The sequence below is a fragment of the Schistocerca serialis genome, chromosome 6, assembly GCF_023864345.2.
Source record: "Schistocerca serialis cubense isolate TAMUIC-IGC-003099 chromosome 6, iqSchSeri2.2, whole genome shotgun sequence".
NCBI lineage: Eukaryota > Metazoa > Arthropoda > Insecta > Orthoptera > Acrididae > Schistocerca > Schistocerca serialis.
The window spans coordinates 623,692,687-623,716,318 of record NC_064643.1 but is presented as its reverse complement, the minus strand read 5'-3'; the positions used below and the strand labels follow the sequence as shown (position 1 = coordinate 623,716,318).

General features: G+C 41.3%; 1 protein-coding gene across 2 annotated transcripts in view; it reads right to left on the bottom strand.

The window, feature by feature from the left end:
* LOC126483683 (CDK5 and ABL1 enzyme substrate 2-like) overlaps window positions 1-23,632 on the bottom strand; it is a 171,889-nt gene that overhangs the window by 78,998 nt on the left and 69,259 nt on the right. For both annotated transcript variants that reach the window (XM_050106764.1, XM_050106765.1), the window contains exon 4: window positions 9,372-9,492. In XM_050106764.1, the coding sequence (XP_049962721.1) occupies window positions 9,372-9,492 (121 nt within the window). The remainder of the gene's footprint in view (window positions 1-9,371; window positions 9,493-23,632) is intronic.

Sequence of the window (23,632 nt, the reverse complement as noted above, 5' to 3'; positions counted from 1 at the left end):
AAATCCTTACATTCGTCCTCTACCCATTCCTGCTTAGGCATTTTGCACTTCCTCTCAATCTCATTTTTTAGACATTTGTATTCCCTTTTACCTGCTTCATTTGCAGCATTTTATGTTTTATCCTTTCATCAATTAAATTCAATATATCATGTGTCATCTAAGGATTTCTACTGGGCCCTGTCTTTTTACCTTTTTGAAACTCTGCTGCTTCACTGTATGATCTCTTAAAACTACATATTCATCTACTTCTCTATACCTTTCCCTTGTTCTAGTCGACTATTGCCTAATGCACCCTCACAAGATCTCAATTACCTGCCATTCTTTGAAGTTATCCAAGACCCATCTTCTTAATTTCTTACCTTTATGCAATTATTAAGTTTTAATCTACAGTTTATGACCAGTACATTGCAGTCAGAATCCACATCTGCCACTGGAAGTGTGTTAAAATTTAAAATATGGTTCTGAAATCTCTCTCTTAACATTATATAATCAATCAGAAACCTTCGTGTCCCCAAGTCTCTTACATATATATAACTTTCTTTCATGACTCTTAAACCAAGTGTCAATGATGATTAAATTCTGCCCAGTGCAAAATTCTAACTAACAGCTTCCTCTTTCACTGCCTTCCCCCTGTCCTTATCCACTTAAGACTTATTATTACATGTTGCATAACATTTGAATCCAAATGTAGTTTGCTGAAATCTCTAATGGTATGGTCAAACCTCAGGATAAAAGTTTTAGTTTTAGGCAACTATAACATTATAATGGAACTGATCAGTGACACTTATCTCTAGTACACAATTTGAGAAATTCAATGAAGTCCCCATTTTCGTGTATGTTTAAACAAATGGTAAAGTATCAATTGTTCATGTTGTTGTTGTTGTTGTTGTTGTTGTGGTCTTTAGTCCTGAGACTGGTTTGATGCAGCTCTCCATGCTCCTCTATCCTGTGCAAGCCTCATGCATCTCCCAGTACCTACTGCAGCCTACATCCTTCTGAATCTGCTTAGTGTATTCATCTCTTGGTCTCCCTCTACGATTTTTACCCTCCATGCTGCCCTCCAGTACTAAACTGGTGATTCCTTGATGCCTCAGAACATGTCCTACCAACCGATCCCTTCTTCTAGCCAAGTTTGTGCCACAAACTCCTCTTCTCTCCAATTCTATTCAATACCTCCTCATTAGTTATGTGATCTACCCATCTAATCTTCAGCATTCTTCTGTAGCACCACATTTCGAAAGCTTCTATTCTCTTCTTGTCCAAACTATTTATCGTCCACGTTTCACTTCCATACATGGCTACACTCCATACAAATACTTTTAGAAACGACTTCATGACACTTAAATCAATACTGGATGTTAACAAATTTCTCTTCTTCAGAAACGCTTTCCTTGCCATTGCCAGTCTACATTTTATATCTTCTCTACTTCGACCATCATCAGTTATTTTGCTCCCCAAATAGCAAAACTCCTTTACTACTTTAAGTGTCTCATTTCCTAATCTAATTCCCGCAGCATCACCCAATTTAATCCGACTACATTCCATTATCCTCGTTTTGCTTTTGTTGATGTTCATCTTATACCCTCCTTTCATGACACTGTCCATTCCATTCAACTGCTCTTCCAAGTCCTTTGCTGTCTGACAATTACAATGTCATCGGCGAACCTCAAAGTTTTTATTTCTTCTCCATGGATTTTAATACCTACTCCAAACTTTTCTTTCGTTTCCTTTACTGCTTGCTCAGTATACAGATTGAATAGCAATGGGGAGAGGCTACAACCCTGCCTCACTCCCTTCCCAACATTGCTTCCCTTTCATGGCCCCTCCACTCTAATAACTGCCATCTGGTTTCTGCACATACTGTAAATAGCCTTACGCTCTCTGTATGTGACTCCCGTCACCTTCAGAATTGAAAGAGAGTATTCTAGTCAACATTGTCAAAAGCTTTCTCTAAGTCTACAAATCCTAGAAATGTAGGTTTGACTTTCCTTAATCTTTCTTCTAAGATAAGTTGTAGGGTCAGTATTGCCTCATGTGTTCCAACATTTCTACGGAATCCAAACTGATCTTCCCCGAGGTCAGCTTCTACCAGTTTTTCCATTTGTCTGTAAAGAATTTGCGTTAGTATTTTGCAGCCATGGCTTATTAAACTGATAGTTCGGTAATTTTCAGATCTTCTTCTTCTTCTTCTTCTTCTTCTTCTTCTTCTTGCGTTACGGCCTCTGTAGGACCACGGGTAGCCCCTTCATGGACTGCATTTTCCTCCTCTTCTCCCAGAAACTCTTCATTCTTTCTCTTCTCCTCTCCCACTCTTCTACCGAGATCTTCAGTTTCCGTTTCTCCTTGCGGCTCCACTGGTGACATCTTTTCCTGTATTCTTCTCTGTCATTGATATCTGGCATATTTGTCGGTGTATATTTGTTCCTCCAATTTTCCTTTCCTTCAACCTTGATCCCCAATTCCAACCAGTCCTTACGAAGTTCAACAATTTTCACATCTGTCAACACCTGCTTTTTTTGGGATTGGAATTATTATATTCTTCTTGAAGTCTGGGGGTATTTCACCTGTCTCATACATCTTGCTCACGAGATGGTAGAGTTTTGTCAGGACTGGCTCTACCAAGGCTGTCAGTAGTTCTAATGGAATGTTGTCTACTCCTGGGGCCTTGTTTCGACTTAGGTCTTTCAGTGATCTGTCAAACTCTTCACACAGTATCATATCTCCCATTTCATCTTCATCTACCTCCTCTTCGATTTCCATAATATAGTCCTCAAGAACATCGCCCCTGTATAGACCCTCTATATACTCCTTCCACCTTTCTGCTTTCCCTTCTTTGCTTAGAACTGGGTTTCCACCTGAGCTCTTTATATTCATGCAAGTGGTTCTCTTTCTCCAAAGGTCTCTTTAATTTTCCTGTAGGCAGTATCTATCTTACCCCTCATGAGATAAGCCTCTACATCTTTACATTTGTCCTCTAGCCATCCCTGCTTAGCCATTTTGCACTTCCTGTCGATCTCATTTTTGAGATGTTTGTATTCCTTTTTGCCTGCTTCACTTGCTGCAGTTTTGTATTTTCTCCTTTCATCAATTAAATTCAGTATCTCTTCTGTTACCCAAGGATTTCTACTAGCCCTCGTCTTTTTACCTACTTGATCCTCTGCTGCATTCACTACTTCATCCCTCAGATCTACCCATTCTTCTTCTATTGTACTTCTTTCCCCCATTCCTGTCAATTGTTCCGTTATGCTCTCCCTGAAACTCTGTACAACCTCTGGTTCTTTCAGTTTATCCAGGTCCCATCTCCTTAAATTCCCACCTTTCTGCAGTTTCTTCAGTTTTAATCTACAGTTCATAACCAATAGATTGTGGTCAGAGTCCACATCTGCCCCTGGGAATGTCTTACAATTTAAAATCTGGTTCCTAAATCTCTGTCTTACCATTATATAATCTATCTGAAAACTTTTAGTATCTCCAGGGTTTTTCCATGTATACAACCTTCTTTCATGATTCTTGAATCAAGTGTTAGCTATGATTAAGTTATGCTCTGTGCAAAATTCTACCAGGTGGCTTCCTCTTTCATTTCTTAGCCCCAATCCATATTCACCTACTACGTTTCCTTCTCTTCCTTTTCCTACTGTCGAATTTCAGTCACCCATGACTATTAAATTTTCATCTCCCTTCACTACCTGAATACTTTCTTTTATCTCATCATACATTTCATCAATTTCTTCGTCATCTGCAGAGCTAGTTGGCATATAAACTTGTACTACTGTAGTAGGCGTGGGCTTCATGTCTATCTTGGCCACAATAATGCGTTCACTATGCTGTTTGTAGTAGCTTACCCGCACTCCTATTTTTTTTATTCATTATTAAACCTACTCCTGCATTACCCCTATTTGATTTTGTATTTATAACCCTGTATTCACCTGACCAGAAGTCTTGTTCCTGCTGCCACCGAACTTCACTAATTCCCACTATATCTAACTTTAACCTATCCATTTCCCTTTTTAAATTTTCTAACCTACATGTCCGATTAAGGGATCTGACATTCCAAGCTCCGATCCGTAGAATGCCAGTTTTCTTTCTCCTGATAACAATGTCCTCTTGAGTAGTCCCCGCCCGGAGATCCGAATGGGGGACTATTTTACCTCCGGAATATTTTACCCAAGAGGACGCCATCATCATTTAATCATACAGTAAAGCTGCATGCCCTTGGGAAAAATTACGGCTGTAGTTTCCCCTTGCTTTCAGCTGTTTGCAGTACCAAAACAGCAAGGCCGTTGTGGTTAGTGTTACAGGGCCAGATCAGTCAATCATTCAGACTGTTGCCCCTGCAGCTACTGAAAAGGCTGCTGCCCCTCTTCAGGAACCACATATTTGTCTGGCCTCTCAACAGATACCCCTCCATTGTGGTTGCACCTACCGTACGGCTATCTGTATCGTTGAGGCACACAAGCCTCCCCACCAACGGCATGGTCCATGGTTCACAGAGGAGGCATTTGTTCATATTAAAATTTAAAGCCATGTAATGAAAATTCATCTTGGACTGAGGATGTATTGTTATTTTAATTTGCTCTAATATCTGTTTAAGCATGTACTGTGTCAATGCTGGCTGACGTCTTCCCAATGAAAAGATGGGGCAGCGACGACGGCAGTATAAAAACTACCAGGTCAAGCCAAACTCAATGAGAAACAGAAGTATTTTACATCTGAGGAACAGGAATGCAAAGACATGCTCAAAATCTTTTCTGGGATGGAACAACACTAGAATATAACGTAGCTCAAAAATAAAGAACAACAAGATGAAAGTGGCTGCCGACAATAATATCGTGCACAAACTGATGGGAACAACTTGAGGAGAACAACCAAAAACTATGAGAACTTCTGCACTTTTTTTCTGTCACTCTATAGCTATGTTTGTATCCCCTGTATGGTACAGATCCCATCATATAAAAGCATTGAATGTACGAGAGTCATTCGATAATTAGAGAGAAAAATTGGTATGGAAAAAAAAAGCATTTATTTTTACCAAACAATACTTTTTCTACTTTTCAACATAATCCTCTTAAACATTTATGCACTTGTTCCAATGGGCTACAAGCTTTTTTTATTCCAGCTGCAAAGAACTCTTTATCTTGATGTTGGAATCAATTTCCGACAAACTTTTTCAAGTCCTTGTTGTTCTGGAACCTCTTCTCACGTTATGCCTCCTACAGTGCAGCAAACAAATGGAAATCACTAGGTGCTAAATCAGGACTGTGAGGGGGATGAAGTGGTAGTTCCAGCCCACTTTGTTGATGGTTTCATGGATTAGTTGAGCAATGTGAGGAGTGTGTTGTCATCCTGTAGAGTTACACCTCCCTCTGAAATTCACGATGTCCATCTCTCATGGCTGACTTCACCTTGTTTAAAAGCAAATCCAAGTAGTATTCGCTGTTCACTATATGCTGTTCTTCGAGATAATTACAAAAAACTGGAACTTCAGCATCCCAAAACACCGCCAACATGACTTTTCCGGCTGATGCTTGGGTTTTAAATTTTTTCTTGACAGGTGAGCTGGCGTGCTTCCACTCCATGCTTTGTCTTTTTGATTCTGGCTCATAACAGTGAACCCAAGTTTCATCACAAGTTGAAATTTGTTGAGGAAGTGCTCACTTTCTCTTTCACATTTTTGCGGTACTTCAGCTTGTTACAGTTAATGTTGTGAACTGTACCAGTACTAATTTGAATCTTATCAACTATCATTTCCACAGTCACATGGTAGTTGGCATGAATAATGTCATCAATTCGACTTTCAAGTGAGGGAGTTGAAACTGCAACTGGTTGGCCAGAATGGTGTTCGTCAGTCACTGAGTCGCGCCAATTTTTGAACTGCTCTATCCACTTGTAAAAATTTGCACGATTCATACCAACTTCACCATACACTTTAGACATTCTAGACTACATATTCACTGGTTTCTTGCCTTCAGCAATTAAAAAACGAATAACAGAACATTGTTCAATTAATGTGGGTGTTTCAAGCAGACTTGCCATCTTGAAATGTATTTTTGAGGTTATAAATAAAAATATGTTGATACATCAGCTGATCAAAGCTCATCCCAATGATGTGAAATTAAATCCATAAAAGTACCAAATTTGCCCTGCTAACAGTTTTTTCCCCAGAGCAATTTGTCTCTTTAATTACTTAATCACCCTCATAGTTATCAAAGCCAATTGCTGCATTGTTACAGTCTGTCTCCTGTCTTGCTGCACTTCTTCCTCCTTGACATTTGATGAGAAATAACAAAGGAAGGAAGGAAGGAAGATCATGACTTAGTGTCCCATTGGTGATGAGAGAAGTAATACAAGAAAAGAAAAGATCAAATTAATAACATCAGACTATTTGCTTACCAGGAAGCACATTCTCAACTAAAGTTGAGAAAGAGTTTCCTTAAAACAACTCAGTCATTCACCACAACAATCTAGACTACAAACACAGTGTGAAAAAGAAATGACACCTGGACAACAGCAGGAACACACAGTATTTAAGAGTGGACCACCTGGAAGTCACTCAACTGAATCGACGCTGGTATGAAACGGATAAAACTAATATCCAAAGATGGGGTTCCAATGTGGAGTTGTCATTCCTGAATGTGAGGCTAAGCACCCTCAGCTTTTTCCTGGCAGTATTTCCTATGGCCATTATTAGATTTCTGAGAATGCCATCCATGAAGTTGCGTTTTTGTTGTGTGTTACCAAGAAGAAACATCAGAATTTTTAGCAATGTTATGCCACCAAGTTTTATACTATGCTTGGAGAATCCGAGATGTCCTTGAAAGGCTCAGAGGAAGGGTGAATCAAGTGAGACTTGAAACTGCAGACAAGTGGATGCTCCAATCATGACAACACTCCATGTGACATGACCATTCCAATAACTGAAATTTTGACCTCAAAAGGCAATCCTGTTGTTCCACAATGCCCCTATTCATCTGATCTGAGTCCTTGTGACCTTTTTTTCCCAAAATTGAAATATGTTCTAAAAGATCGTCATTTTGGAACTCTGGAGAACATTCAAATGAATGTGACTGATGTATTAAAAACCCAACCAGTTGAAGGCATTCAGAGCTGCTACCACGACTGGGAATGACTCAGCCGGTTTATAACTGCTGAAGGGAACTACTTTGAAGTTGACAATACTGTTGTTTGAAAAAAATAAAAACTTTGGTAGATATACAGTCTCATTACTTTTCTCTCACACCTCGTATTTAGATTCTAGTTAAGATGTGTATGTTTGTGTTTCATACAGGAGCACACAACAAATAAATAAAGCTTCTAGTGAAAATTCAGTACAAAGAGCGTAATGAAAGCTGAAACCGAGTTCGAGTCTCGGTCGGGCACACAGTTTTAATCTGCCAGGAAGTTTCATATCAGCACACACTCCGCTGCAGAGTGAAAATATCATTCTGGTAATGAAAGCTGTTGCTATCAGATGTGGTGCCTCATGTCAATGCACAAGCTTAAATGAAAGTGGCAACAGCAGCTTTTCAGGAGAAGTTTGAGTGTGAAAACAGATCAACTTCCACACAGCTTGACCTCATGTCCACTGACTTCCAAATGTTCCCATGTTTAAAGTGGGAGCTGTCACACTATTGCCACTGCATAGGCAATGACAACATTGGCTGCACTGTTTCCACTTTAATATAGGAACATCAAGTTGTACGAGGAGGGGGGTGGGGGTGGGGGGAGGGGGGGGGGGGGGGACTGTATTAAGAGGTATTGTGTTTCAATGTTCATGCGAACAGTCAAAAGCAGAAGAGCTTCTACTGTAAATGTATTTTCATTTCCTGGAATGGGAGGTTCATATTTATCTTCCAAACTATTTGTAAATGATAGAAGGATAGAGGTTATGTGTAACAGCCTACAGGAGCACACTACACTAGAAAACTAGTGAAGAAAATTACACTTTGGGGGGTTTTGCTATTTAAGAGGCAAAAATTTCCAATTCGACCAAAGTCTGGAAAAAAGAAAATGTTTTTTAAGTACTCTTTTTGATGTCCAAATTACTTATACTTTACAAGTACATAATTAGAGAAAGGCACAAATTTCATGGTAAAATTTCTAAAGACTTTGGCACCGAAAGAAGTGTAGGGCAATTACTTATTTGAGATGACAGCAGATGAAATTTTTCCTGTAGATTGATGATGACACTGTCAGCATGAAAAAATGAAGACTGAGGAAACACAGGACCACACCAAATCAGTTTATTGAGGTAAGCATCCTCCTCAATGATTATCTTAATGGAGTGATGGATACAGCATTCTGGCAAATGTAGAAAATATTAATATATATGAAATATTTAGTAGTGGCTCTGCATTGATAGTCCTAACTCGAGTAGTTCCTGAGTCACAACTAGACTTGCAAAGGAAAGGATAGAATCATCAAGGTTTGAGTTGTATGTCTACGCCTAGGATGACACCTACTGATAGTAGGGGGGGGGGGATTAACTTATGTCTTCTCTATTCTCTCAAGAGGGATGTTATCTTTTACTCTCAGTATCATTTTATACAGTTTGGTCTTTCGTCTGCACCAGAATGCTATATAATGTTTTTGTTCTTAAATACCTTTCAGCTTTCTTGTACATTTAATTTTAGAGTTTCTTTAGCTTCTACAAAATAAGCTAATAACATGCCAAGTTAACCTGCCAATCTGAAACCTGGGGCAGTCCTCACCTTCTTCCCTGTCGCAATCATGTCAAGTTGACACTTTCGAATATCTTTCTATAATATGTAATGGTATCAAACGAAAGACATGGGATGGACTTCAATGAAAGAGGAAGGTAAGCATTTCTGACAAGTGTCAGCAGCTGCATGTGGAATAAAGATGTTCCACAGAAGACCAAAAGAATAATGTAGCAATCATATTCTGTTCCTATCCTGACCTATTCTTAAGAAACATGGACAATAAAGAAAGAGATTTAAGCAAGATATGTGCACATGAAATGAAATTTCACAGAAACAGAGTTGAAGTTACAAGGATGGACAGAATAAGCAATGAAGAGATCAGGGAGATGACAAAGGCAATGCCTTTACAGGAAAGGATAGAATCATCAAGATTTCAGTTGTATGGGCTTGTAAAGAGAATGACAAGTGATAGAATACTGTCAAAGGTGGAAAAACTGAAGCTCCTAGGCACATACCAAGAGGGAGATGAAGGGCTATTCGACTGAAAATTTCAGCTAAAAATACAGCAAAAAATTCCTCACATTTTCAATCACTAACCACTGCACAGCTTCTAAAAGAATATTATCTAAATTAATGGTGAAAGGTACAACCATTCCAATTTTAAACAGTAACTTGTGCATGTAGTACTGTTGGATAGAAATCTTAACCTACTTGCCCATCTTGACCTTTTTCCAGGCCTAGAAGATCAAATGGATCTCTGCCATCATTGATTGATGATAATGGCCTTGTGCCTGATGCATGACGTCTCCGTCCTCCTTCTCTTCTTTCATTTCTGGAACAAGATTTCAAAAAGTCACATACTGAGTACACAATTCAAAAATATGTGTAAGTATAGTATGGTACTCCAATTAAAACAGATGACTTTTGAAAATGAACAATTTGGTCAAAAGCCGCAACACTTCACTATCAAAACATGTTACACAGCTGAGATGTTAAACTCAATGGGAGGAGATTTAGGAAAGGCTATCAGGAAGTGATAAGGTGGAAGATGGACCAGTCACAGATGACACAAAACTGCTTGATCCAAAGTGCTTTTGGCTAAATGTTGTACAGTAGATTGGGTGTTGACTAAATGCTCACACTCAGGGGAAAAGGAAATGAGGTTCCTTTGCTAGCCCATGGTCTAACCTGATTTTGGGGTTAGGTTTTCCGAAGAAGGTTGATGAAAGTGTTGAGAGTCTGGAGAGGGTGTTTTCCAGGATGAAGGATTGTTGTGGGAGGCAGAGTATGTAAGCAAGGTAGTGTGTCTAGAGTCTGTAAGGGGTTGGGGGGGGGGGGGGAATAGATGTAAATGATAGGTTCCCTGTAGGGTAAACGTACTCCCAGATAAGACAGCTCTCAGATGCTGTTTGAATTGTCATTTTTAGATGTCAGACAACAACCTCAAACCTCAGTAACATGATGCAGGAAATTACTGTCACAGAGCAAAGAGATTTTGTGAAATGAGCACAAACAGTTAATTGTAGTCTATGCACTGTTGCGCTGTAGAGTAATTTTATTGCATGTTTAAATTTTGTAAAACGTTCTACCAGATGAGCTAAGAACAGAGGCAGTTAACACTGGGCCAGGATGTCAATCAGCCTGTGAACGGGGCATACCGCCAATGTAACAGGTGTAAGGGCACGAGACAAGCATTGCCACACAACCTCAGAGCATGGTAGACAGAAACACAAACAAATGGTTCAAATGACCCTGAGCACTATGGGACTTAACATCTGAGGTCATCAGTCCCCTAGAACTTAAAACTACTTAAACCTAACTAACCTAAGGACATCACACACATCCATGCCCGAGGCAGGATTTGAACGCCCGACCGCAGTAGTCGCGCGGTTCCAGACTGAAGTGCCTAGAACCGCTCGGCCACACTGGCTGGAGAACACAAACACTATTGCTTTACATAACAAGGCACTTTGAAGTAAGGCTATGTAACTTCATAGTCCAAGTGCCACTGTAAAATCAAACATAGGCAGAACTGATGTCAGTGACCTAGAAAAGTTAATGAATTACAACACTGAGCCAAGGAGTGCTGATGGCACTCCATACTTAGCAATCATATACAGCAGCTCGCTAGTTGAAAGATCCACCTTAAAGACTGGAAAGTTGCACAGGTCACACCATCACTCACAAAAGGAAATAGGAGTAATCCGATCAGTTACAGACTCCTGTCAATTTGCAATAGGATTTTGGAACATATACTGTGTTCTCCAAAGTCAATTTGCAGTAGGATTTTGGAACATATACTGTATTCAGACATTATGAATTCCCTCGAAGTAAACAATTTATTGACAAACAGCCAACACAAATTCAGAAAATATTGTTCTTGTGAAACACAGCTAGCTCTTTATTCTCATGAAGTATCAAGTACTATCGACAGGGGACGTCAAATTGATTCCATATTTTTAGAATTCCAGATGGCTTTTGACACCGTTCCTCAGAAGCAACTTCAAATCAAATTGCATGCCTATGGAGTATCATCTCATTTGTGTTACTAGATCCATAATTTCCTGTCAAAAAGGTAATAGTTCATAATAACTGACAAAGTCATCAAGTTAAACAGAAGTAATATCTGTCATTTTCCAAATGTGTGTTACAGGCCCTCTGCTGTTCCTGATTCACATAAAGGATTTAGGAGACAACCTGAGCATACCTCTTTGATTGTTTGCAGATGATGCTGTCACTTACTGTCTTGTTAAGTCATCAGATGATCAAAACCAACTGCAAAATGATTTAGACAAGATATGTGTATAGTGTGTATAGTGTGAAAAGTGGCAAGTCACTCTCAATAATGAAAAGTGTGAAGTTATTAACATGAGTACTAAAAGGAATCCGCTATATTTCAGTTACACTATTAATCATACCAATCTAAAGGCTGTGAATTCAAATGAATATCTAAGGATTACAATTACAAATAATTTAAATTGTAATGATTACACAGATAACATTGTGATGAAAGTGAACCAAAGACAGCATTTTATTGGCAGGACACTTGGTAAATACAACAAGTATACTAAAGAGACTGCCTAAATTACACTTTCCTCCTCTTCTGGAGTACTGCTGCATGGTTTGGGATCCACATCAGATAGGACTGATGTGGGACATTGAAAAAGTTCAAAGAAGGGCAGCTTGTCTTGTATTATTGTGAAACGGGAGAGAGAGTGCCATGGATATGATATGTGAATTTGGATGGCAATATCATTAAAACAAGGTGTTTTTCGTTTACCTCCTCATGAAATTTCAATCACCAACTTTCTCCTTCAAATACAAAAATATTTTGCTGGCATCTAAAAACAAGGGAGAAATGATCATTGTAATAAAATAAGAGAAACCAGAGCTCACACAGAGTTTTAAGTGCTCGTTTTTCCTGTGCGCTGTTCAAGAGTGGAATGGTAAAGAACCAGCTTGAAGGTGGTTAAGTGAACTCTCTGTCAAGAACATAATTGTGAACTGTAGAGTAAACATGTAGATGTATGTGTAGATAAACGAGTACAAAAGTGCTCCCACACCCAGAGCAACTGCTTCATAGATAGGGGCTCGACCATTTATGCTTCCATTCTGAGCATGTCACTAGAATCAGAGAGAATGACAGTCTTTTGAGTTTCAGAGAAATCATAACGAGTTTATCAATCATGGGCAACCTGCTACTTGCTTGCTCACTTCAACATCAAGATGCAGCCACCTTGAGGCTCACCACAGCAGTGCCCTGTGTTACAGCCTACTGTGTTATCATGGATGGGAGGACTGGTGTGTGGCTAGCCCTCCAACATTACAAGTCATTGGGAATGATTTGCAAGCTGCCATCTCCTCACCAAACAGGCAAGGAATGTCTGCAAAGCCTCTTGGTCGAATCATGAGCATGTGCTACTGTCTTGGTCAATCCACAGTGGCTGACAAGGGCATAGACTTCATAGCAACTGGCATCCTACACAACAGTCGGCAGTCTCCACCAGAGTGTGCGACAAGCTGACTACAAGAGTGCTGAGGTGAAGCTGCACTTGGTTGAGGAACATCTGGGCAGGTGACACTTTTCTCGTACCTTTTCAACCACCACCACAGCATGTGGCCATAGCACTGACCTGCAGAAGCAGTGTCACAACTTGCTGACAAACTATCAGTACTTCTTCACAGCATGTGCTTTTCAGCTCGGCTGCCAATGCCACTCTGAAGACACTTATAACTCTGTGCATTTTGCACAATAAACAAATGTCATTGCAGATACCACTGCTTCACTGGTGCCTCTGTGCATAAACTGAACCATTCATCCACACTCCATGTTCTATCTTCTGTTTACAATGCAACCATAGCTCCCTGGATCACAACAGCACTAACAATATATTAAAAGTTAAAGAAATCCACCAGCGGGGATACCGAGTGCCAACAAGTTTTCAGGAAGATTACATGGGACATGATTCTTGACAGGAGTAAGGCAATTTTCTTTATTGGCAGAGTGTTGGACTAGCAGGACATTAGGTGCAGTGGAAGAGGAGCTGAAAAATAAGCTATAATAATAATAATAATAATAATAATAATAATAATAACACTATAATGAAAAGGGTAGATTGTTACTCAGCATAAAGACGACCTGTTCAGTGACAGACAGGCACAAAGAAAAGACTGTTGCACATTTTATACCTTTTGGCCAACGCCTTCTTCAGCAAAGAAAACACACACAGATTCACACAAGCAAGCACACCTCATGCACACATGACCATAAACACCAGCTGCTCTGACTGGAGGAACACTTTGGCTGAAAGCTATAATGTGTTAACCGTCTTTTCATGGTGCCCGTCTGCAACTCAACATGTCATCTTTACGGTGAGTGTCAATCTATCCTTTTCCTAATATTGTTGATTTTCCCAACTGGAGTTTCCACTGTTTAATAATAATAATAATAATAATAATAATAATAACTTAAAGCAGTGTTTGTGGTAGTAATAGAAAACAAATTTTAATGGTTACATGACAGAAAAAGTGGCTATGTACAAGTTTCAAAGAAGGAACTCAAGATCGTGTTCAAAAATACATTCTCATGAAGCTGCAAGTGTGAGCACAGTTCTGCAATGCCAACAGTAATTTTAACCAAACTTTGTGCACATATATGATACTGCCCGAAGAAAATACTATCACAGAGTAGAGAAGGAAGTGATGACAAGGAAAAAACAAGCATCCAGGTATCACTGGAACAATGTCAGAGAAACTTAGTACATAGAAGACATATCATACGGTGAAAAAAATACTGTAAAGGTAGGAAGCCTCTAGCATGCCAATGAGTAGGCAGTGGGTGGGAATGGAGTCACATGTAAAAATAGTCGGACTAGCTGTCATAGGATAAAGTAAATCATCCCTTCATTTTGTTTCCATTACCGTAAAGTTAGAGGTTCTCTTATTTATTTTAATTGTGGAAAACTAAAGTGTAATTCAGCCAAATTTTTGAAAATGGCTTTACGGCTTTAAATATAACATGGTGCAAGAGCTTCACTTCCTCTGATATCACTCCTAACATTACTATTCGCCCCCCTCCCCCCTTTTTTATCTAATCCACACACAGTATTTAACTGAAAACCCTAAATTCTGTTGTGAGAGGTATTTTCTAATCTTTATTATTTAAAGTTTACTGTAGACTTGACTGACTGTATGATGTAAGCTATAGATTATTTTTAAGGAAATATTCAAAATTTAGGATTCAGTAAGACCACGGGCACTCAAAATTCCAACCCCACTTGTGACAGTATGAAACCCAGCCTCCACTTAAATATAACAACATATGTGGTCAGACATATATTTTACACTGAATTCATGCAGTGGACACACACTCTATAGCTGTCAGATGTGAAATTAGACAAGTGAGTGAGAAGGGGCTCAGAGCCAAGAGCAGGCACTCTGTTGCTGCCAGCCATGGATAATGGCCAATGTCTTTAATATGTCTACATCTGCATACATACTTTGCAGGTCAATGTATGGTGCATGGTGGAGGTGGCTGTAGTGTTACACGTCACTTTGGTGAAGTGATATGTTGCATTATGTCTATAGTATTGCTGAATGATGACCACCATCCTGAAAATATTGTTTAGTTTTTATAGTAAGTTGAAGATCTATACGTTGTTTGGGAATTTTATCTCATTTGTGCATGAAATCCGATGTGGATGGACACAGCATTTCTGCAAGGCAGGATGACAGTAGCTCCTTTACCTCAATTCACATTCCCACTTATTTGCACAGTTTCTTCCATGCAGTCTCATCCCTGCTCGGAGATGTGCCACATGGCTTAGAGCAATGAGTACCATGACAATCGGCATGCTGTCATGGAAACAAAAGAATAAACTGAGCCACCATTAAGATCTGAGAGATCTGTCATTCACATCATGTCGTACAGAGTACATTTTATAACAATGAAAATAATCAATTTTTGACAATATAATGAGATTGGATAAACAAAATCTACTCACTAAGTGGCAGTAGGAGAACACACTTATGAAAGGTATTATGTGAGCAAGCTTTCGGAGCCAGTGGGTCCTTCTTCTGGTAGAAGAGTTGAAGTGAAAGGAAGAGGGTTGAAGGAAAAGGACTGGAGAGGTTTACAAATAGGGGTAGAGTTTGGAAAAGTCACCCAGAACCTCGAGTCAGGAGAGGTTTACTGGATAGGACTTAGCTGTCCGGTAAGTCTCCCCTGCCTTGAGGTTCTAGATGGCTTTTCTGAACTCCACCCCTTTCCCTAAACCTCTCTAGTCTTTTCCTTCACCCCTCTTCCTCCTACTTCAACCCTTCTACCAGAAGAAGCCACTGACTCTGAAAGCTTGCATACATAAAATCCTTTTTTTTATATATTTGTTCTTCTGCTGCCACTTGTTGAGTAGATTTTTTATCTATACAATTACAGAGTACATGTTACAGTAGCATGCATTCTTACGAAGTGCTTCCTGCTTTTAAGCAAAAGTTAGTATATGACTGTTTTTGGAAAAAGGGTTTAGATAATTTAGTAGAGCTCTAGAATTGAGAAAATATTTCAGCTGTCTGACAGAAGAAGATGCAGAAATAAAGAAGTCTGCAACTATGGTGAAATATACATTATTGTCCAAATCATTGAAGAAAAAAGTTGAAGGTCAGAAGTAATAACTAATGGCAGTCGCGAAATTTTATCCAAGTAAGAAAATGTTTCATTTGACAGAAAACTTCATTATGGAGACCATGACAGGACTTGAAACTGTAAGCTTATCATATTGCCAGAGTTAGTTAACCTAACCATGCAAGTAATCTCTGGATGCAGTTAACACATGGTGGAAACCATAGTTAAGGTTAATACTCATTTGACATTATACTAGTCACAATAAGCGTCTAATACTCATCCTGAAGAATGGAAGTATTGATGATTAAAATAGTGATGTGTGTGTTTTATCAGTCTTACTTGCGGTTAGTCTATGCGTACAAAGAAATACGTAAGCCTGGTTGATGATCAGAATTTGTCATGAATATAAGTTACTTTGAGAATCCATGTTAACTGAATGATTACTCTGTAGAGATGTGCATGCAATCTTGAACTAATTTATGCTATGTCACGTGTATGTTGATGATTACCAGTTAAGGATTGCTTGTGAGAAATCCATGTGTAATAAATATGGAATAGTATAAGGATTTCTTGATTAGAGCTTAGTGATTACTATAGTTCAATTCTTTTATCTTGGTGGTTCGCGCATGCCCGCCGAGATGCGGGAGATTGCTGCGTTGCCAGTTGCATGCGCCAAGCAAACTTACGTTTAGGGGGGAGCGCGCAGTTTATGAAGTAAAACCATCACGACCGCATTAACCCTTTTGCTGCTACAGAGACGAGCTCCCTGCATTCCGCGTTGTGCGCAATTTTGTTATCACTGCACTGCTCGCCTGTGAAGACACTGGTGTTCCGAATGCTGTGACACACTTATCATTCGATTTCACAAAAACTATTTGGCCCAAAACTTTGATTTTTACACATCTTCTTGACTTATACCTTCCCCCCATAAATGACTTAATTTTGTTTCCATGTTCACCGCAGTTATTGTGCAGCATTAAATGTAGTAAACCACTGCACAAAATTTTGAAGAGTTTGGAGAGGTAAAATTCCATAGCGTATACTTTCCGTATGGTTGATTTCAGTTGCCACAAGAAATTTCAAAAAATTACATTCAAACGAATAAAATTCATGAAGTAAGACACTTCGATATTGTTTTTAAATAAAGAAAATATTAAGCACAGATCAAGGTTTGAACTCGGAACCTTTTGCTTCGCAGCCAAACACTTTAACCATTATGCTAATGCAGCTCATCCTTCAATATAGTTTCTGGAGGACTTTAAACTAGGACGCAAAATACCGACAAACACTGTTGGTATAACTATGAATTACTCACGTTTCGTACAATAGGAAATAAACAATTACCGCTGTTCTTTATTACGAAAAAGCAGTTAGTGAGAATGATACAAACACCTTTCCATGCTATCATCTGAATTAGGAGGCTTATTGCTTGTTTGGTTTAATTAATTAATAGAATATGAAGCAACTGGTATAAAGAATGCTTTTTCCAAACTTTATATTAAAGAAAGTCTGCTATCGAGACATTGCTTTCGTTCAGTTACTTTATTTATGACTGAACGTTTCTAAAACTGAAGACACTCCTCCGTACTCTGCACTGCAGTCGAGCTCTGGCAACGTCGTTCTCTATTCATTGGCTGACTGTGTTTTGTGACGTCAGATGCGCAGAACAAACCTAAACTCGGCCGCCGTCATAAATGACGGGCACTTTAGTTATCTGGAGTTAATCCACATATGACAACTAGTCTATACTATGATTACTTCACTCTTAAAGAACTTAGATGGAATCATTTCTGCATTTGGAGTAGACAAATCTGGTATAGGGAATGATTGCAATTCCTTTCAATATATGTTTAGCCTTAGCATTATCAGCCATGTGTGTACATTTCACAGCAATCTTTAAATCTTTTGTCTAAGGGGATGGACCCTGTGGTGTGTAACATGCCACTTTGATGAAGTGGTGTGTATGTGAATGTACTCTGCAAAGGGACTGATGTAGTGTATCTCCAATTTGAAATGATGATAGCACTCTTACAATGCTTTGCTGTGACTGCTGATTGGCTGGTTTATTCCATGTCGTCGGATCCTGTCCTGGAGGTATCGTATGAGCCATGGCAGAATGACTGCTGTGACAAACAGAATGACGTCATAACAGCAGTGGAAACGTTTTGGTTGTCATTCAGTTAGCTGCCACTCAAGAGAGAATGAACATCAATTACTAACAAATGACAGTTTACTGAGTACATGTATTGATACAGTTTGTCTGTCAAAATACAAAGAAGTGTTTGATTATTATAATAAATCAGGTAATATATTGATATTAAAGAAGACGGCCTCTACTTATTTGTTGGAAAGTTGAGATTTGTGAGAGAACTCTTAATTTCCAGTACAGAAGTAATGCAGGTGGAGATGAAGTCTACGTTAACGAAGACACATACTGTTAGTCAGACTCCGTACTTCAAATGGTAAATGATCAGAATTATTAATTAATAGTTACTGGAAATTTACTCACAAGGATAGCACATCACATACTGTACTAAATATCTCATCTTGGTGACCAACAGCACAATAAACATTTCTGTGTTGAAAATTAAACAAGAATTTGATGAGAAGCATAAATTAACAGATTTCATCAGAAGAATTCTCATTAAACAGGATGGCTGTCCTTAGCAATAAAGGTCAACAGCCAACATTATGCCCTAGTGCAAAAGCAATTGCCAGCACTACAGCTTAAGAATCTGCAGAAGGTCTGACTAGTCGACAAACAATCAATGTATCTGTTGACTATGTTTATATTGAAGAAGAAATTAATTGGTCCATGAGCTGGAAGTTCTTTGTCCACAGGAGGACTTCAGTTATGTTATCAGGTCCACAACAACTTCACAGCAGCAGTCACAGATCACATTCATGGCTCATCCATCAACAGCATCAGCTTCAGCTCTGTCCTAGCCCTGAAGTACATTGCATCACCACCGTTTTCTATCAGAACCACAACCAGGCAAGCACGTCAAGAAATTCTTTGAGCTGTGTTCAGTACTCATTGAAGCGTTTTTGTGGTTGACTGGAGTGGGAGTGGTAGTGGTAGAGTTGTGCTATTAATTACAAGTGGTTTGACAACCACAGAACTGCTACATTGGTAAGCTAAGTGTAATTGTAAAGGTAATGTTGAAGTTATTGAATACTAGTGTTATGAGAGGCTTGGAGGTGACTATGCTGCATTGCTTTAAAAATTTTTATGCACACTTAAGTACTGATATGATGGAGCTAGGTGCTAGATTAGACAAGGGTAAAATGGAAAATGTGAATGATCCAAGGACAAGAAATGCATAAACCTCAATAAGTGACGGCGTCGTGGTTAAGGGGTCATGGTGTTAGAATTTCAAGTGGGCAAGCCATATTCAAACCTCCCCCGAGTCAATTTTCTTCTTCTTCTTCTTCTTCTTCTTCACCACTGTTCACTGTATTCAAATTTGTGTCTGTTTCATGGTGTAACATCCATTTCTTTCGTGTAGACTGTGTAGTGAAAGTGCATTCTATGGTTTCAAATGATTTAAATGTGCTTCCTCACTGTGTACTATTTGGACATAGTAAATTATAAAGTCTGTATCATATTGTGTTATGTATATTTCGCACCATACCCTCACCATATGGATCTACATGGTGATCTGCGTTGACTGCGAACTATGGCAAATATTCATTGAACTGGATGTTAAACATCAACAACACAGCCATAGTGTAACCACTATGTATCGCAATTTGCAGATTACGCATATGAGTGAAGTGCCACAACATACAATGCTCTGCAACTGACTCTTCCAAAAAATTTATTTGTTAAAAGTAACAGTGGCACTAGCCAGTGCAGTGCATCAACAACTGTGGATCATGTTAAACAATGGTGTCCTATGACTCACTTATTGTGAAATATCACCACAACTTCTGTTTGGCAAGTGACCCATTCTCAACTGCTACTACCTGACCGATTGTACCCACGATCACCTGCTGTGAATGATGTCTCTTCAATACCACAAGAACTAATTTGTGACCTGGTGACCCACCCACCCATACAGATGCACAGTCTGCCCATGCTATCTGTTGTGACAGTGCCACGACATTCAAAAGTGCCGCTACGTTAGTACGCGAACACGGCGATAGAGGCGCTCCGCAGCTCGGCCGAGCGCCACCTGGTTATGAACGGCGCCAGCCGCATGTCACGGCCCGGCAGTCGAATGACAGATACGGAGTTAGTAACATGTAACCCGCTAGTGTTTCTACTTTTGTATCTCCATGCACTTTATTAGTGATTAAAGGTTATAACACTTTTTGGCAACGAGGTCGGATATTTTTTTTCCTGCGTTGTGGCCTTGTGTGTTCGTGTCGGGGCAGGCATGGAACAGCTTATGCAAGCGCTTATTGAACAACAAACACAGCTGACGGCTGCTATTCAGGCGTTGTCGACGTCGCTTACTCATCGTCTGTCTTCCTCTTCTCCGCCTCCGTTCCCTCCTTATGACGAGGCCGCTGAAGACTGGGAGGATTATGAGAAGCGTTTGCGGCAACACTTCTTGGCTTTCGGCGTTGTCGACGCTCCTATGTGTAAGTCGTTATTTCTATCTTGGATTTCCCCACGGATCTATCAGCTGCTATCTCAGTTAGCCCCTCTGCGGGAACCTGCCTCTCTGTCCTTCCAAGAAATGTGTGACTTATTGTCTAACTATTACCGAAAAAACACCCATGTCGTTGCCGCCCGCGTGGCTTTTTACCGGTGTCGTAAACAGCCCCATCAATCTTACCGGGCTTGGGCGGCGGAACTACACGGTCTGAGTCGGAAATGTCAGTTTGTCACGGACACTCATCAGGAGTCTTACGCTGATTCAATGGTTCGGGACGCTATTTTACGGCTTGCTCCTGATAAAGAAGTTCGGCAACGTGCCTTACAATTGCCAAACCCGTCGTCGTCGGAAGTTCTCAGCATCGCTCAATCGTTTGAAGTGTCTCACGCTGCTGGTGCGCAAATAGACGCGTGGTGTGATGTAGGCGCTGTCCAGACCACTTTCGACGCAGACAATGTGCCTGTTTCACAGGGAAACGACGATGTGGCGGCAGTGCACTCGCGTCAACAATGTCGCGTTGGGCCGCCACGCTCGCAGCGAAAACAGCAACCACAGAAGCAGGTTCGTTCCGCCCTTCCTTCTTGTCCACGTTGTTTCGTACAGCATGACAGAGACGCGTGTCCAAAACGTTGGGCCACGTGTAATTCCTGTAGGAAAAAAGGCCACATTGCTTCTGTGTGTCAGTCCCCTAAAGTTCCTGTCGACGAGGACGAGGCATCGGACATGGATGTTAACTGTGTGCTTTCTCAAACGAATAAGTTGTTTGTTACTGTTCGTGTTCTGGATAAAGACAATCGCATGCAAGTGGACACTGGCTCTGCAGTAACTCTCATTAATTCTCGCACGTATTTGGAGTTGGGCCCCCCTCCCTTGTCTCCCGTTACGCGAAATCTACGAACTTATAATAAGCAGAAAATTCCTATCGTTGGCCAGTTTGATGCTTCCACTGCCTACAAGTCTGTTGTTCGGCCCCTCACGTTTTATGTGGTGGATCATGCGGGCACTGAAAACCTGTTCGGTTATGATGCTTTCCAGTTGTTCGGGTTTTCCATTGATGATGATGTGCACCTCATATCTGAGGACATTCCGTATCCACAGCTGGATGGCTTGTGTTCTGAATTCTCGTCCGTGTTCTCTGCTGGTCTGGGTCGTGCCAAGGATTTTGAAGCCCACATTACTCTTAAACCTACGGCTCGCCCTAAGTTTTTCCGGGCACGCCCTATTCTGATGGCATTGCGTGCGCCTGTCAAAGCTGAGATAGACAGGTTAACGGCTTCGGGGATTCTCCTTCCTGTTACCTCCAGCGAATGGGCATCGTGGTGGTTTCTAAACCAAACGGGAGTCTGCGATTGTGTGGTGATTTTAAAGCCACTGTCAACACTCAAAGCCTCATTGACACTTATCCTCTTCCCCGTCCTGAGGAGTTATTTACCAAGCTCGCTGGGGGCCAGTTCTTTTCCAAACTTGACTTATCGGAGGCGTACCATCAGTTGCCGTTGGATGCATCTTCCAAGGAATTTCTCGTCATCAACACTCCTTGTGGGTTGTATCAGTACCAGCGGTTACCATTTGGCGTCGCTAGCGCGCCGGCCATTTTTCAGCGGTTTTTGGAACAGCTCACGGCTTCCGTTCCCGGCTGCATCAACTACCTGGATGACATTGTTGTCACGGGGGCCTCCACTGAGGAGCACCTTCGCAATTTGCGTTCACTGTTTCGGGTTCTGCATTCAGCAGGGTTGAAGTGCAATCTGGCCAAGTCTCAGTTCTTCCAACCCTCCATTGTGTATCTTGGTTTCCACTTGTCCCGTGAGGGTATACGCCCTCTACGACAGCACGTTGCGGCCATTACCGCTCTACCCCGGCCGTCTACGGTCAAAGAACTTCAGGCGTTTCTAGGCAAGGTTGCTTATTATCACAAATTCATTCCCTCCGCGGCGGCGGTGGCTCATCCTCTGCATCAGCTGTTACGCAAAAACATTCCTTTCTGTTGGTCCGCCGAGTGTGAGCAGGCTTTTGTCCGCCTGAAGGCTCATTTGCAGTCGGCGCCTTGTCTTGCCACATTCCGTCCGGGTCAGCACTTGGTTCTGGTGACTGACGCGTCACAGTATGGCCTAGGGGCTGTTCTCGCCCATCGGTATGAGGATGGGTCGGAACGACCCATCGCCTACGCTTCCAAGACCCTCAACGATGCCCAACGGCGTTACTCTCAAATAGAAAAGGAGGCGCTCGCTATCATTTATGCTCTAAAAAAGTTCAGCGTTTTTTTGTATGGTTCTAAGTTTCACCTCATCACCGACCACAAGCCGCTGGTCTCTCTGTTCAGCCCCTCGGCGTCGCTTCCGGATAAGGCAGCTCACCGCCTGCAACGTTGGGCCTTATACTTGTCTCGTTTTCACTATGAGATTCACTATCGCCCCACGGCCCTGCACGCCAACGCTGAGGCGTTGTCGCGTTTGCCGATGGGCCCCGACCCAGTTTTCGATCGCGATGAACTCCTCTGTTTCCACATTGATGAGGAAGAACGTCGTGCGGTCGAGGGATTTCCACTTACAGGTTCGCAGGTCGCGTCGGCTACTGCGCGGGATCCGGTCCTGCGTCAGGTGATCGGTTTTGTTCAGCGGGGTTGGCCGGACAGGACCAAGGGCCGGGCGTCGGATCCCCTTCGCAACTACCATGCCTTGCGCCTTCGTCTGTCTGTTTGTGAGGGTGTTGTTCTTCTGGCCACGGATGGCGCATCTCCACGGGTTGTGGTGCCCGCCTCTCTTCGCAAAGCTGTTCTCAAACTATTGCATGAGGGCCATTGGGGGATTTCTCGGACTAAGTCCCTGGCCCGCAGGCACGTTTATTGGCCCGGTATCGATTCGGACATCGCCCACATGGTCGCTGCGTGTGATCAGTGTGTTCAACAACTGGCTGCGCCTCGTACTCTGCCCTCTCCGTGGCCTGATCCGGCGCAGCCGTGGGAACGGGTGCACGCTGACTTTGCCGGCCCCTTCCTCGGCACTTATTGGCTACTGTTGATTGACGCCCTCTCGAAGTTTCCGTTTGTTGTTCGCTGTCCGTCGCCCACCACTGCGTCGACGACGCTGGCTTTGTCAAAAATCTTTGCGCTAGAAGGTCTTCCATCCACGATTGTCACGGACAATGGCCCTCAGTTCTCTTTGCAGGCCTTCCATGATTTTTGTACTGGACAAGGGATTCATCATGTTACAGCACCGCCCTTCCATCCGCAATCGAATGGGGAG